This window comes from Amblyomma maculatum, chromosome 11, assembly GCF_055883805.1.
Source record: "Amblyomma maculatum isolate TAMU_Amacu chromosome 11, ASM5588380v1, whole genome shotgun sequence".
Taxonomy (NCBI): Eukaryota; Metazoa; Arthropoda; class Arachnida; order Ixodida; family Ixodidae; genus Amblyomma; species Amblyomma maculatum.
The window spans coordinates 108,566,313-108,580,786 of NC_139354.1; the positions used below are offsets into that span (position 1 = coordinate 108,566,313).

Here is a 14,474-nt window from a genome sequence, read left to right on the forward strand (position 1 = left end):
TGTTGTAAGCACAACAAATACTCTAGGCGTCGATCTGCTGGCGCCCCAACGCTCAGCCGCGGTCAAAGTCAACAATAAAAACTGCATGCCCACATAGCAGCAAACATGCCTACATCGACAGCATCTCGACATGCATCACAACCATAAATACAACGCAATTGGCAATTCAACAATGTGATACAAGGAAAAACAAAATTGCCAAGTGGCAAGCATTGACACATAAAAGTTCAGGCAACAGTTCATGTCTCAAAGCACAAATAAAAACCACACAGAGCGGTTCAGGGATCCTTCGCGTTGCGCTAAAACTGTTCGTCACGCACAGCGACTGAAGCATTTCAAGAACTTCACACTACAATGTTCGAAGTCACTTGGGCATGCAAGCACAGCGAATCCGCACAATCAACACAATCCATGCTGAGCATCTCTCATCTCCTGCCATCTTCGCTGCAGTTTTCCCCTCACTCTCACCTACTGCCACCCGCGTGCTCGAGCCTTAGGTGCACGGTACATGCTACATAGCTTGATTCCAACATGAGCGCAATGATCTTCATAGCAACGGGACAACAAATGATATCGAGTGGACTAGACCAGCTGGGCCAAAGATTAAGTAATGCCCACCTGGGTCGAACACCAGCCCTTCCCGGAAGACACTACATACCCGCGCGGGAGAAACTGCCCACCCGGAGCCGGCATTCCTCTCGCGGTGCCAACGGTCTACTGCGAGCTCTCCGCGTGCTGTCCGCGCGCAAAGACCGCACGCAGTCACCACGGACCCAACGCGCAAATAGTCACAGTGCTCCTTCATGTGTGTAGCAGCTACGATGCAAAGCTCATCCGCGACCGACTCCTCGGCCTGACCGTCACGCACAAGCGTACTCGAATCACATCGCAAGTGGCGAACCATCTCCGCCCGTGACGGTGTTTCTCTGCTACGCTCATAGTGAGACAGGCGGCCCGAGTGGTCAGCAGTGCCGCTCCATCCGTGCGGCAGCAACTCAGCGACAATGCCACCTGAATCCAGACCGGTTAATTCCTTATCGGCGCTCATTGGCCACTGAGATTCTGTCACCAAAACATAGCACATCATACCTGGCCCTGACGCACTACGCGTGTCAGGCTTCTGCAAAGCTGTGCATATGTCCTCAGCGTCTCTGATGCGATTGGGTGCATCAAAAATCTCACTGTCGGTGTGCATATTCGCGGAGCTTATCTGCACACCGGCAGTTACAGATGACTGCTCCCTCTCAGCCTGATTGGCTGGCGCAACAATAGCGGGTGTCGTGGCACCAGCTGACTCTGGCCCGGTTGCCTCGTTAGCTCCGCTCCTAGGCAGCTGCGATTCTGTCACTGACAGGACATCGCACTTCGCGCCTGCATCTGACAACTCACTCGCGTCATGTCCCTGCGTTTCTGTGCACACGTCGTCAGTGCTCACGGTGTCAACGACGCGACTGGTTGCATCAACGACATCACCGTCGGCGTACACCCCCGCTGAGCTGATCTGCATACCGGCAGCCACAGACTGTTGATCACCCTCAGCCTCGGCTGCTAGCATAGAAACGTCAGGGGCCGCGCAACTAGTAGTCTCCGCGCTGATGCATGCAAGAATCCGGCATTCACTGTGTATGCTCTCTTGCTCAACTGGCCCTATGTCCTGACCAATATGGTGCGCCTGGCTGACCATTCCTGCCCCTGGAGGAAGTGAGCTACTGTCAGCTCTCTCCGACGACAAAGTCGCCGCTCTCTGTGGGCGCTGTTTGTTGCGTAGCTCCTCCAACGGACGCTCGATGGCTCGCATACGAGCTTGTCTTTCAGCCTCGGTGGCTGGCATCTTGAACTCATACGGCGTGTAGCCAACGCTCCCCGAAAGGTGTGTCTTACTCTCATCCTGTTCCGGTGGCAAACCCGCCGCCTGCCGTGCGGCTCGCCGTTCCTCTTCTTCCTTCAGAAGAGCTGCCAACTGAAGCCTCAGAGACTTTAGGCGCTCTTTACCTCGCTGCCTTTCTCTTTTCCGATCCCGCTCGCATTCCGGACAATACCCGCAAGCTTCGTCGTAACCCTTCATCAACCATATACACCGATCTAGCATTTTCTGACTTTGCGGCTCGAACACTACGGAGGCAAGCAGAGTGGGAATGGGGTACTCACTTTTGCACTGCGCTCCGCATCCTCTCTCTGGCTTGGAATACGATTATCAGGCTTTCCGCTCCGCTGTCGCCCTCGGAGAATCTTCCGTTGCCGCTGGTTGACTCGTGATCTTCTATACTCTGTGCCGTCGAAGCCGCTCACCCTCTGCAGGAAGCCGCACACCAATCCTGTAGTCGACTGCGCCAGTTAATCTTCCGTTGGGTTTCTTCTTCTTTCTTTGTTGCTGCTTTGCAACGTCAGGTCCTCGCGGTGGAGGAGCGGTCCGTTTGGCGTGCGACACGTTGCAGAGGAGATGACACAGATGACGCTGACTTCTTGGCACGAATGAGTACTGAAGGATTTATTTACACTATATACATATTTACACTACGACCGGTGTGGTCGCTACCATGAGAGGAAAACTAGAACGCCAGGCCACGGTGCGCCCGCAACAACACCCTGTCCTGCCTGGCCGACGACTTAACTTGCGTCGCACTACAAGTAGTGGTTCCTCGGAGCACGGTCAGCGCATGGCATGCCCCGGTCCGCACCTCTCGCCCTGCTCTCCACCGAGAGCCTCAGATCAATCTTTCCTCTAAGTCTGAGTTCTAAGTCCCAACTGCTCTCTGGCGCCAAAAACACATCCCTAAATCAATTCGCACATCATTTCAGTGCCCAATAGGAAGTGCGTTTTCCAGGGGCCTATCAGTGGATCATTTCCAGTTCAAAATGGCCAATGGCATGCTGCCACACCACTCATGAGCACAGCATGCATCTCTCTCTCCCAATAGCAAAAAAAAAAAAAGAAAAAAAAAACAAGACAACAAACAAACACGCTAAAACGCAGCGGCCACCAACGGTGCTCACTAAACCTGCGAGAGCCGTCGGCGGACGGCGACTGAAGAAAAAAAAAAAAGGAAAGGAGCAATTAAGCGTCCCCTTTGGCGCGCCGACTCCTACGCCTTTAGGCCCGTAGCATTCCCCATGCTACACCCTCCGACCGTCCCAGGCGGCTTCTCCGGAAGGACCAAAACCGGACAATGCACGGGGAGCGCGACACGCAGACCACGTCGCCGAGCGCGCGCCTCCTGCCAAGGTCTTTCCTGCCGGCTTGGTTTCACTTTCGTGCCCGGCGGCCCTCTGCAAGCAGCATTTGCTACAAAGTTTCGCGACGGCCGAACAATTGAGGTGGGGGCGACTCGAGGAGCCATTAAAAAAAAACGAGACCTAAAGACGCCGAACAAACACCCTTCTGGTGTGCAGATGTACCTGGCGACACCCAGTCCGACGGTCTGCAAAGGTTTAGAGAGAAAAAAAACTCTAGACGCCGACCTAAACACTTTCGGATGTGCAGGTGTACATGGCCCTCTCAGCCCAACGGCCTGTAAACCTGACTCACTGTAAAAGAGCTAAATAGTCTATATCGCACTTTAATAACAACCAATTACGGAACTACGACCTGAAAGAAAAAGACACCACCAACGATGTGGGAAAGTATTTAAATACCTGTACTTAAAAAGCGTTGACTTACAATAGAGGAAAAGAACTAGAAAACTAACTAGTAAGTATGCTAGTCACAAGGACGGAGAAATAAAGAGCATTAAGCAACAGGTGACAACCACAGAAGGTAAAAATTGGATAAATTCGATGGAAAAGAAGCAGAGTGTGGAATTATACCGAAAGTGGAAAATGCAGATCCGGAAGGAAGCTTTCTTTGATAACTCAAGAGGCAGTGCCTTACTTTTGAAGCTAGATAAGGGTGCCTTAGAACACGCAGCTACAAAAAGAAATTTAACAATGGAGATGACGCATGTGCTGTATGTGGTAACTCCAGTGAAACAATTGACCATATTATACTCGAATGTAATGGTATCCATCCGGAAGTTGATGCAGGCGCAATCACTGTTCCTGAAGCTCTGGGGTTTAGAGATACCAGTGGCCGGGTGAATAAACCGGCGGTGGAAACTAGCAAAAAACGACTGGAAGATTGGTGGCTTAAAAGTAGAGAAGTGACAATGTTAGTAATGTAGAAACAAAAATCTAATAAATAGAATGATGGTTTAGTTAACCAATCTAAATCAATAATTAAGATATAGGGCGAAAAATGAGCATGATAGCTACTGCTACCACCCCGTTTCAAAGGGGAGGCTCCTTCTACTTATTCACTCGGGTATTGTGCGTTTAAACCCGAAACAAAATGACAGGTTCTAATTTGAAAATAAAGTTTAGTGTTTAGATATGCTGAGAAAAGAATTTCAAGTTTTCTGGTAAACTAACATCATAGAAGGGAATCACAAAATATTGGTTCTGTATAACTTCAACGACATTGTTTCATTTCCGCGTTATTTCATGTATCTACATGCTAGGTAGTGTAGCACGCCAAAAGAAACTAGCTTAACGTGCCTTTTCATGCATGTTATCTAGCTTTTCCAATCCTTTCAGCTATTTTCATAAATAGTAATGCAACTTGGACGTAGGTAATGTGGATTACTTAGTGAATTTGAAGGAAGAGGTTATTAGGCGTCACTTTCACTGCAAACGAAGAAAATAATGACAATATGCTCCCGTCCGAATCGCTTTGTTGCGTGCAGAAAAAGAATATGGAAGCACTGGTATGAGCAAAGTTTGGTATCAGCAAAAGTATCCGTTTTGCAAATTCTTATCTATAGGAACGTTTATATGTGTGCCCCTAACCTTCTATTGTCCCCTCTCGAACTGCGGCACCTAGTTTTCCTCTTGGGGTGCCGAGGCACGACGTCGCATCTGAGAAATGGAGCGCCGATGTAGGGAAGGTGAACAGTGACCAGAGGAGATGTGGCTTGGAGACAGTGGATGACCTTGAGACGGCTCAGAAGGATGGGAGTAGTGACGCTGTTTCCAATAGCTAAACAATTCTGGAAGCGGACGAGGAACGTTGATGCACTCAAGGTAATTTCACGCCTCATGACCTGGATAACTGCAGAAGTAATTGGTCAGGTGATTGTCGTTCGTGAGCCAGGAGGTTCTAAGTTCAGCAGGTGGCCGAATCAAACCTGCGGCTGCTTCAGCGGAACCAGGAGACGGACTGTAGATAGGTTGTCAAAGCAGAGCATAGTTAGGTCATTTGAATAGCGCTCTGGAGGAAAATGGGAGTCAGTCAGGATGAAGTCTCTTTATATGGCGGGAAATAAGTAAGAGTGGTGGAGCAGCCTCTTCCAAGATCCAGCTCTCGATTTGTGGCAGAAGCGGATACGGCGCGCCTGCATCTGTAAGGCCAGCAAGCGTGTCAACGTGGTGGGTATGTTGATGAGTCAGAGCCCTCTGTATTTTCTAGGTATTCGAAACCCTGACACATTGTGACGACTTCTACGACAGTGGCCAGGTTTCGCCTCGAAACTTTCTGAAACGTATCGTCAACGATTTGCTTGAAAATATGCTTGATCTCAGTTGCTAACATCTGTGCGTCGACTCCCTTGCAGAGGTCGACGATATCCTCGATTTAAGTTGTGAATTTCTCTCCGTCCTGCTGAGATTCATACGTAAACGCTTTTCGTCGGCGTGAAGCATTCGGACATCCGCATCACCGAAGTATTCCGAGAAACGTGTCTTGTAACGCCTGACTCATGATTCCAATGCTGCAGATTTTCTTCGCCAGTTAGGTAAAAATAGCGGTCAGTTTGGGCCCTGTTTTTCTTGTGCTGGCCCGCTCATAGAATGTGAGGCAGTCCACAACATAATGGTCGCCAGTGCCTCCGAAGATGGCCGACTAGCTGGCCAACGGAGCCGCACAAACGACGGCCGAACCCAATTTTATGGCTTGGTGGTTGGCGATGTCTGGCACCACTGGAGATGGTAGAGCGGCTAGCAGCTTCAGGCCGACAGGATCGATTGCAGCAGGCACCAGCAGAAATGTAAGGCGGGGGTTTATAAATACTGTGAAGGGGAAGAAGTGCACGAGGAACATTCCAGGCAGTGGCATCGTGATCGCTGCGCGTGTTAGATCTGACTGTGTTCGCCGCTGATCTGCCTAGTCCTGCTGATCGAGTCCTGCTGATCTTCTCAATAAACCCCCATCTTATATTTGGTGGAGGTGCGGAGTGAGATCTATCCTCTCGCCCTGGAACTCCGCAGGCGCACATTACCGCCTCCTGCGATGCCTGAGGACATTAACCATCAAGCCGTACAAGTTGGCTCGGCCATCATCTGTCCCGACTTCCTCCACCTCGCCATCTTCCGCGGCACTGACGACCATGACGTCGAGGACTGGCTCATATCTTATGACCGAGTGAGCGCTCACAACAAATGGAACGCGGAAACGAAGTTAAGCAACATGATTTTCTCTCTCACCGGCGTAGCCAATCTATGGTTTCGGAACCATGAAGTGGACGTTCCATCATGGTCCGTGTTCAAAGCCAGCTTCTCTGAAGTTTTCGGCCGTCCGGCTGTGAGGAAACTCCGCGCTGAACAGCGCTTGCGTACGCTGTCTCAGCAGGTTGGCGAGACTTTCACGAGCTATGTCGATGACATCGTCGACTTGTGCAAGCGCGGGAACGCACAGATGTCAGAGGCCGACAAGATCAAGCCCATTCTGCAAGGAATCGATGACGATGCCTTTCAGATCCTGACTGCTCGAGATATCCGCACCATCGCGGAAGTGGTCACACTGTGTCAAAATTAGGATGAACTGCGCAAAGGCCCATAACTCGCACGATCACCATGCACTCAGAGTCGCTTGCTGGCCTGACAGATGCAGCGGAACATTCTGCGCGCCTGCCACAAATCAAGAGCTTCATTCGGAAAGAAGTAGCTCAACAGCTCTCCCTTATGTCCTGCCATGAAGAGCCTTCTTCACACCTAGCTCCCAGTTTGCGCCATATTATTGAAGAACAGGTAGCTGAATCTCTTCCTCCAGCACCTCAATCCATGCCTGTCGCAGCCCGTTGACATATGCGGCTGTTGCTGTCCGGCCACCACCTACATATGCTCCGCCGCAACCTGCCTACGCTCAGCCGCCTCCTGGGCCTGCTCAAGAACCTGCGCAGTTTATTCGACCGGCTCCAAGACCACGCAATCCCTGGCGCGCGACAGATAACCGGCCAATTTGTTACACTTGCAGGCTGGCTGGACATATTTCTCGTTATTGCCGAAACCGTCTCCCAGGGTCGGCACCACCTACTCATGGTTCTGGGTACAGGTCTTCGATGCCTTATTATTCCACGCCTACTGAGCCTCCAGCAAGCCGTCATTTCTCCCCAGACCGCTCAGCCATGTCTGAGCGCCGTTCACCGTCGCCGCAACGCCGCTCTATCTCTCCGATGCGAAGTCGACAGAACGCTTAACGTGAAGAAAACTAGGGGCCGCACAGTTCCTGAGGCGAGAACTGCGACCCCGTCGAACGTCCCAAGTCCTCCTTTGTCGCCGGCCAACCTTATTGAAGTTTTCATCGAGGGTGTTGCTGTCATGGCTCTAATTGACAATGGTGCTGCGATTTCGGTTATGGACGCAGAACTATGTAGCTCTTTAAAGAAAGTGAAGACGCCAATACGGGACTTTCGTTGCGAACGGCCAGCGCTCAGCATATCAAGCCTCTAGCAGCGTGCACCGCTCGAGTAGTTATCAAGAATTGCCTTTATGCGATTGCGTTCGTCGTGGTGCCAATTGCTCACACGCTGTAATTTTAGGCTGGGATTTCCTGTTGCGTCACGCTGATATTATCAATTGTGCTCGAGCTGAAGTGGGGTTCTCGACCTTGCCCGATGCCTTACCAGATGCTGATCCACCAAATTCCTGTGCTAAAGCCCTCGTCGCCGGAGATTTCGACCTTCCTCTCTGCTCTTCTGTGCTTGTTCGTGTCACTTGTGCCTCTGTTAACGATGGCACCGTACTCTTCACACCAGCCCATACTTTCCTGCACCGCAATTGCCTTCCATTGCCCCACGCTGTGCTCGCTATTTCCGCTGGCCTTTCCATGTTACGGGTCGCTAACCGATTTAACTCCCCTACTGCTTTGCGCCATGGTGAATGCCTCGGCAGTATCCAGCCAATCGAATCTCTTCTGATCTCTGAGGAACCTGACTACGCGCCGCACTCTGCCGTGACTGCGCTCAGCCCCCCTTCACCTGCGCCCGCTCCTCCCTCTACAGACTTGTTCCTCCGTTCCATCGACGCCGGTCTTCCTCCAGCGCAGCGCACTCAGCTTTTGACCTACTACATCACTTTCGCTCCTCTTTCGACTCTCATCAAAGTTCTTTGGGTCAAGCTTTTACAGTCACTCATCACATCGACACCGGCCCCCACGCACCACTACGACAGCGCCCCTATCGTGTGTCTGCAACCGAACGCCAGGCTATTGAGGAGCAAGTCGACCTAATGATTCAGAATGGCGTGATTCAGCCCTCAAGCAGCCCATGGGCGTCACCTGTTGTCCTCGTAAAAACGAAAGATAGTTCTATCCGCTTCTTTGTCGATTATCGCCGCCTTAATAAGATTACGCGAAAGGACTTCTACCCTCTCCCACGCATTGAGGACGCTCTCGATTGTTTACAAGGCGCCGAGCTCTTTTCTTGCCTAGATTTACGTTCCGGGTACTGGCAAGATCCCCTGGAAGCGGTTGATCGCCCCAAAATTGCCTTTGTAACTCCTGACGGCTTGTACAAATTTACAGGTATGCCGTTTGGCGTTTGTAATGCTCCAGCAACATTTGAGCGGATGATGGACACTATTTTGCATAGCCTAAAGTGGAAGACGTGCCTCTGCTACCTCGACGACATTGTCGTCTTTTCTCCTGACTTTGACACACACCTCTACCGTCTGAAGCACGTTGTGACCTGCGTATCTGATGCCGGACTGCTGTTGAATTAAAAAAAATGTCGTTTTGCCACTCCAAAGAAGGTGTATCACCAGATCCTGCCAAACTTCGTGCCGTAGCAGCCTTTCCTAAACCGACTTCCATCAAAGATCTACGTAGCTTCCTCATGCTGTGCTCTTACTTCGCCGCTTTATTAGAAATTTTGCTTCCATTGCTGCACCCTTGACCGACCTGTTCGTTAGTTCCGACCTTTTGTCGTGGTCGCCAACGTGCGACAATGCCTTCAATGCTTTACGCCGCATCCCCATGGCACCGCCTGTCCTACGTCACTTCGATCCCACAGCGCCTACTGAGGTCCACACGGACGGCAGTGGTATTGATCTCAGCGCTGTTCTCGCTCAGCGCAAATCAGGTTATACTGGATACTTCGCCATTCGTTATAACCTCCCCTACCACCACAACTACTGCGCAGATGGCCGCAAGTGTTTGATAGTTATTCCCCGGCAGCTACGTTCGGAAATCTGTTACTATTTCCACGCTGACTCACAGTCCGGTCACGAGGGCGTCTTCAAGACATACACTCGTCTCCGGCTGCGTTACTACTGGCGGGGCATGTACACCTTCGTACTCAAGTACGTTCGCTCATGCCTTAACTGTCAACGTCGCAAGCCATCTTTTCAATGTTCTGCTGGAGGGTTGCTGCCGTTACTCAGCCCACCACGCCCTTTGAACCAGCGATTTGTTCTTCGTCACGGCGCACCTCGAGAGCTGCTCAGCGACAGAGGATGCGTTTTCTTGAGTGACGTTGTGAAAGCCTTGCTGGCCGAGTGCAACATTATTCATACAACCACCTCCGCCTATCATCTCCAGACTAATGGCCTCACTAAGCGTTTCAGTCGTACCCTTGGCGACTTGCTCTCTATGTACGTCTCCTCCAACCACTCAAATTGGGACTTCGTCCTTTCGTATGTCACGTACGCTTACAATACCGCAACGCAGTCTACTACTGGTTTCTCCTTTTTTTCTCATCTACGGCCGTCATCGACACTACTCCCGTATCAGCCAGACATATCAGAGTATACTCCTGCGTCTCAAGCAGCCCAACATACGGAAGACTGTCGACAAATTGCCCGCGCATTTACGGCTAACACCCAGTATCGCCATAAATCCAACCATGCAACCAACACTCGACACCGGACTTCTCGTCTGGCGCTCTTGTGTGGCTGTGGATACCTTCCAATGCTCCTGGACTGTCTTCAAAATTTCTTGCTAAATCCCATGGCCCATACCAAGTTCTGCAGCGCACCTCTCCGGTTAATTATGTGGTGGAACCTCTTACGTCGTTTCATGATCTACGCCGGCGCGTACGCGAGATTGTTCACGTCCAGCACCTCAAACCCTATTACGACCCTGCCGTCTTGCTGATGCCGTAAGTCGCCAGGATGTCTCCTCTTCGTCCCCCGGGTATTGTGAAGAGGAAGAAGTGCACGAGGAACATTCCAGGCAGTGGCATCGTGATCGCTGTGCGTGTTGGACCTGTCTGTGTTCGCTGTCGCCGTGTTCGCCGCTGATCTGCCCAGTCCTGCCGATTGAGTCCTGCTGATCTGCTCAATAAAGCCCCATCTTACAATACGAAGATTTCTTGGCTTATCAGTGGCGTGCGCAGAAAGTGACTGTCTGCGGAATGCGTGACGAAAAGACAGATCCAAAACCAATCCAACGCAATCAAGATAAGAAACAAAAAGCTAAGTACCGAATCCAATCATGATTACTTGGTCATAATGCCCTAATAGTATTGCATAATGACTAGTCATGCTATTAATCGCCAGAATCTAAGTCATAGCCAATATTCTAATGCAGAATCTACAAACAGCCCAATACTGAACCCACGCATACTTAATTGGCTCTAATATTTTAAATACAATGCATAATGGCTTGCAACATTAGCCATATCCCGAATCCAAGTCGTAACCAAGAATAAAACCCAGACTTCACATAACGAGCCAATACCAAATCCAGTCGCATTAATTGGCTATAATGCCGTAATAGCAATACATAACGATTTGTGACATTAGTCAAAGTCCTAATCAACTAAGCCCTTGCCAAAAGTTTAATGCAGAATCCACAACACATGCCAACTAAACACAAGCAAGACGCCCCTGTGTGATTTCGCATTACCGCAAGTAAGTAGTCTTGAAGGGCTATAGACATTGAACCTTATTGGCATTTTTCGTTTTGTTAATGATTCGTAAGAAATTCATGTGCGTGGATCACCCCGCGAGTTTTGCCTACGACTGCTAAATAATGTTTAGTTGAATTTTCTTTGCTCGCCAGTTTCGGTTTTAGTTTCGGCAGACGAAAGAAAGTTGTGGCGTCACAATCAAGCCTTAGTCACACGCGGCATAGAAAAAATTCTAGGGGCACTTTTGGATCGCTAAAGTACAATATGACAAAATCCTTGATTCCGCGGTTGTCCGAAGCCCTCCACTACGGCACCACCTTCTGTCTGTTTTCACTGCCACCTTCGCGATGACGCGATAGCGTAAGCTACCAGCCAGCATATAAAGCCCCGCTTTAACCGAGCCAGGTGAACGTGCCTGCGTGACCTATAGGGATACCATGAATGCAAGGGTTTTGGTAGGCTGATTGTGATATCACTCTCCTATGAGAAAGGAGAGCCCCGAGTGGGGGCAGCTGCTGCCAAACGTAATGTCAGGAAGTCCTACGTCCAGTTAGTGTGTGGCCATGTCAGCTGCCAGCTACAGCCTCACACGTAACGAAAGCGCTGCGGACGGACGGACATGATCCGCGAGCATGAGCATTGAAAGGCTATCTTTTTAAAACAATATTTAAAACATTTTTCAAACATTTAAAACGTTATCTCTTCACCTTTTGTCATTTATATCCTTGAAGAAGGCTGGGCTTTTGTGTTTTGAAGAATTAACACGACACAGGAACGGTTATATCGCTGTTTTATTCATCCCTCACGTGACCTAGACTTTATTTGATGTCACAACTATCGCTCGACTGTTTAAACCGAAACAGGTGAGAAAAGAAATTCGAATATAAATTATACAGTGGCTATAGGCGAATGTTATGATGCGTTTCCTCTACGGTAATGTCTTATGCATCATTACAGAAGATAAAACATGAACTCAAAAATGAAGTGTCTATCTTCCTTTAAGTGCACCTCTTAACCTTTGTTAGTAAAAGATTGGGAACTCAACCAGTCCTAACAGCAGTCAGAGATCAACGAGCCAATCTAGGAGCTTGCGCTGGGCAAGATTGTTTCTTGGGTTAGTTGGCGGAGTTTTCACATTGTGGCGAGGCTCCAACCGTAAATAAAAAAAAAAGATACAAGGACGCGAGAGGCACATGAAAAAGCGCTAACTTGAAAATGAATTTTATTTGCCGCACAGACGCATATATGCAGAAGAACGCGCAACAGAGAAGGAGAAATAAGAAGAGGCTCATTGCATGCTCATGAAATGACTATATCAAGGAAAGTGATTTGCTTATTTGACAAATATACCGATGAGGTCCCGACGCACAGAGCTGCATGCGTGCGAATTAAATCTGCCTAGATTATTCCACGTATGCATTGTCCCTGCTCCTTTCATCATCAGTGCAGCAATCCCCGAATAATGCTTGCTGGTTTTAGTAGGGTAGTAATAGCAGTGCTCAGACAACTTGCACTTCCTTGGTTGAGTCACATTACTCTTGTGTTCTGCCAGTCTTTCCTTGAAACAGCTGGCAATTTGCGTTATGTGTACGCGGCCACAAGTCAAAGGTATACGGTTTATCACCCCTTGTGTGCACTTCATAAATATACTTTTATGCTTCAGTGCATCCGTTTTGGTGGCTTGGAAACGGGTTCCTAATTCTGCACAATTTTAACAACTCCTCTGGGACAGACTAAACAAGGCTCAAATTTTTCTTCTTGGCCACCCTCTTGAGCCTTTGTTACATGTCGCGCATATACGGAAAAACCGTCGTCTTCTATCTGTGTGCTGCTCAGAACTGATCCTTCGACACTTCAGCACCAAGCTTTCTGTCATCGAAATAAGCCCATCCTTGGGATACTCAGCCTAAATACACGATTGGCCTGCTCGCCAAGTCTAAGCGACGGCCATGTGGCCGTCAAACTACTAGGAGAAACAGTGCGCTATAGGCAGTGGGTGTCAATGCATGTAAACCACTTAGATATGTTTTCAAGATAGTCCAGACAGGCCAACCGCTGAGAGTTCGCTCGGGCTGGCGCTTGCTGTCTCAGGAGACTGATTTTCACAGTACGGCAAGAACGTCTCGTGGAAATAAGGATACATTATGTCAATCTTCTACGATTAGTTCCCTTATTCGTTTGCTTACAGGTTTTAGTAAACTCCCACTTGCGAAGATAATATATAGTTGCTTTCTCAAGGATCTTACTTGTTTAGTTATTCGAACAGACTGCAAATTCTATTCTACAAGGCTATTTGGTGACTTCCGAACTCTACAAAAAGTTTTTTCTTGTGAACAGAGCTTCAGTTTGCTGCCTAATGCGCGCAATAATCCGAAAATTCTGATTACTTGTACAAGTTGCTTGAACGAGACTTTGCCTTAATGTTAGCAAAAACTACTTCAATGATACGCATACAATTAGAGTTATGGCGTTTCTTTTAAGAAAGCTTGCAATTTTATAATGAAAATATTTGGAGAAAAGTTTATTATCTTTTGTCATCATTTTTAATTTGAAAAAACTGTTCTGTTGGTGTTGGCAGCCTCCTTTTGCAAAGCATTGTGCCAAGGGGTGTAAAATTGTGGATGAAATATTTTTTCTCGTATTAGGTATGGGCTCTTGCGCAATTACTAAACACAGAGTTTAAAAACTTTGTTGAGAAAAACGGCTGGATGGATAGTCAAACGCACAACTCCATGAAAACGTGGGTGAGTTCTTTCGTTATCGATTTGTACACTTCCATCCACGAAAGTTACTGCACAAGAAACGTTCATTTTGATGGGGCTAGTCGCCTGCTCTGTTGGTTCGTAGCTTACCTCTTATTTGAAATGAGAGGGACTTTATGCGAACTAGATCTGGTGAAGTGGACGTACACGTTGGGCGCTAGTGGCCGCGTTGCTATGAAAACGTAAGGTACCAAGTGCTATCTACCGCAATTCACAGATAAAAAAATGGAGAGAGAGTGAGAGCGACCTCCTCCTTCCTCTCTTATATATCCTGATCCAGGGGAAGAGCAAAAGCCTTGAATAGATCTTAATGCTCTGACAAGGCTCTGTTTCCTTATCTTGCGTTGAAATGTACATGACATGTGCTTCTTTTTCCATATGCCTGACTACTGCAGTGGTGCCAAAGTGGGGGTCCGTGGCTTTATCAAGATGTCAAATGGCAGCTTTTACCCCGGGCTCCCGCCATCATTTGTGCCACAGTGGCAAACAATTAAATTGAAATAAACTGAATAAATAATACAAAATCAATAAAACTAGGCGCCCCAAAATTTCTAAAACAATATTAGTTTTAACGTACATAAGCGTTGGGTAACATTAAGAGATAGGAATCGAGCAG

The 14,474-nt window shown here is 48.7% G+C and overlaps 1 protein-coding gene across 1 annotated transcript in view; it reads left to right on the plus strand.

Annotated features, from left to right (window-relative positions):
- LOC146174635 (neprilysin-1-like) overlaps positions 1-14,474 on the plus strand; it is a 244,341-nt gene that overhangs the window by 137,657 nt on the left and 92,210 nt on the right. Inside the window, exon 11 of the mRNA XM_084583822.1 lies at positions 13,742-13,840. Within this exon, the coding sequence (XP_084439948.1) occupies positions 13,742-13,840 (99 nt within the window). The remainder of the gene's footprint in view (positions 1-13,741; positions 13,841-14,474) is intronic.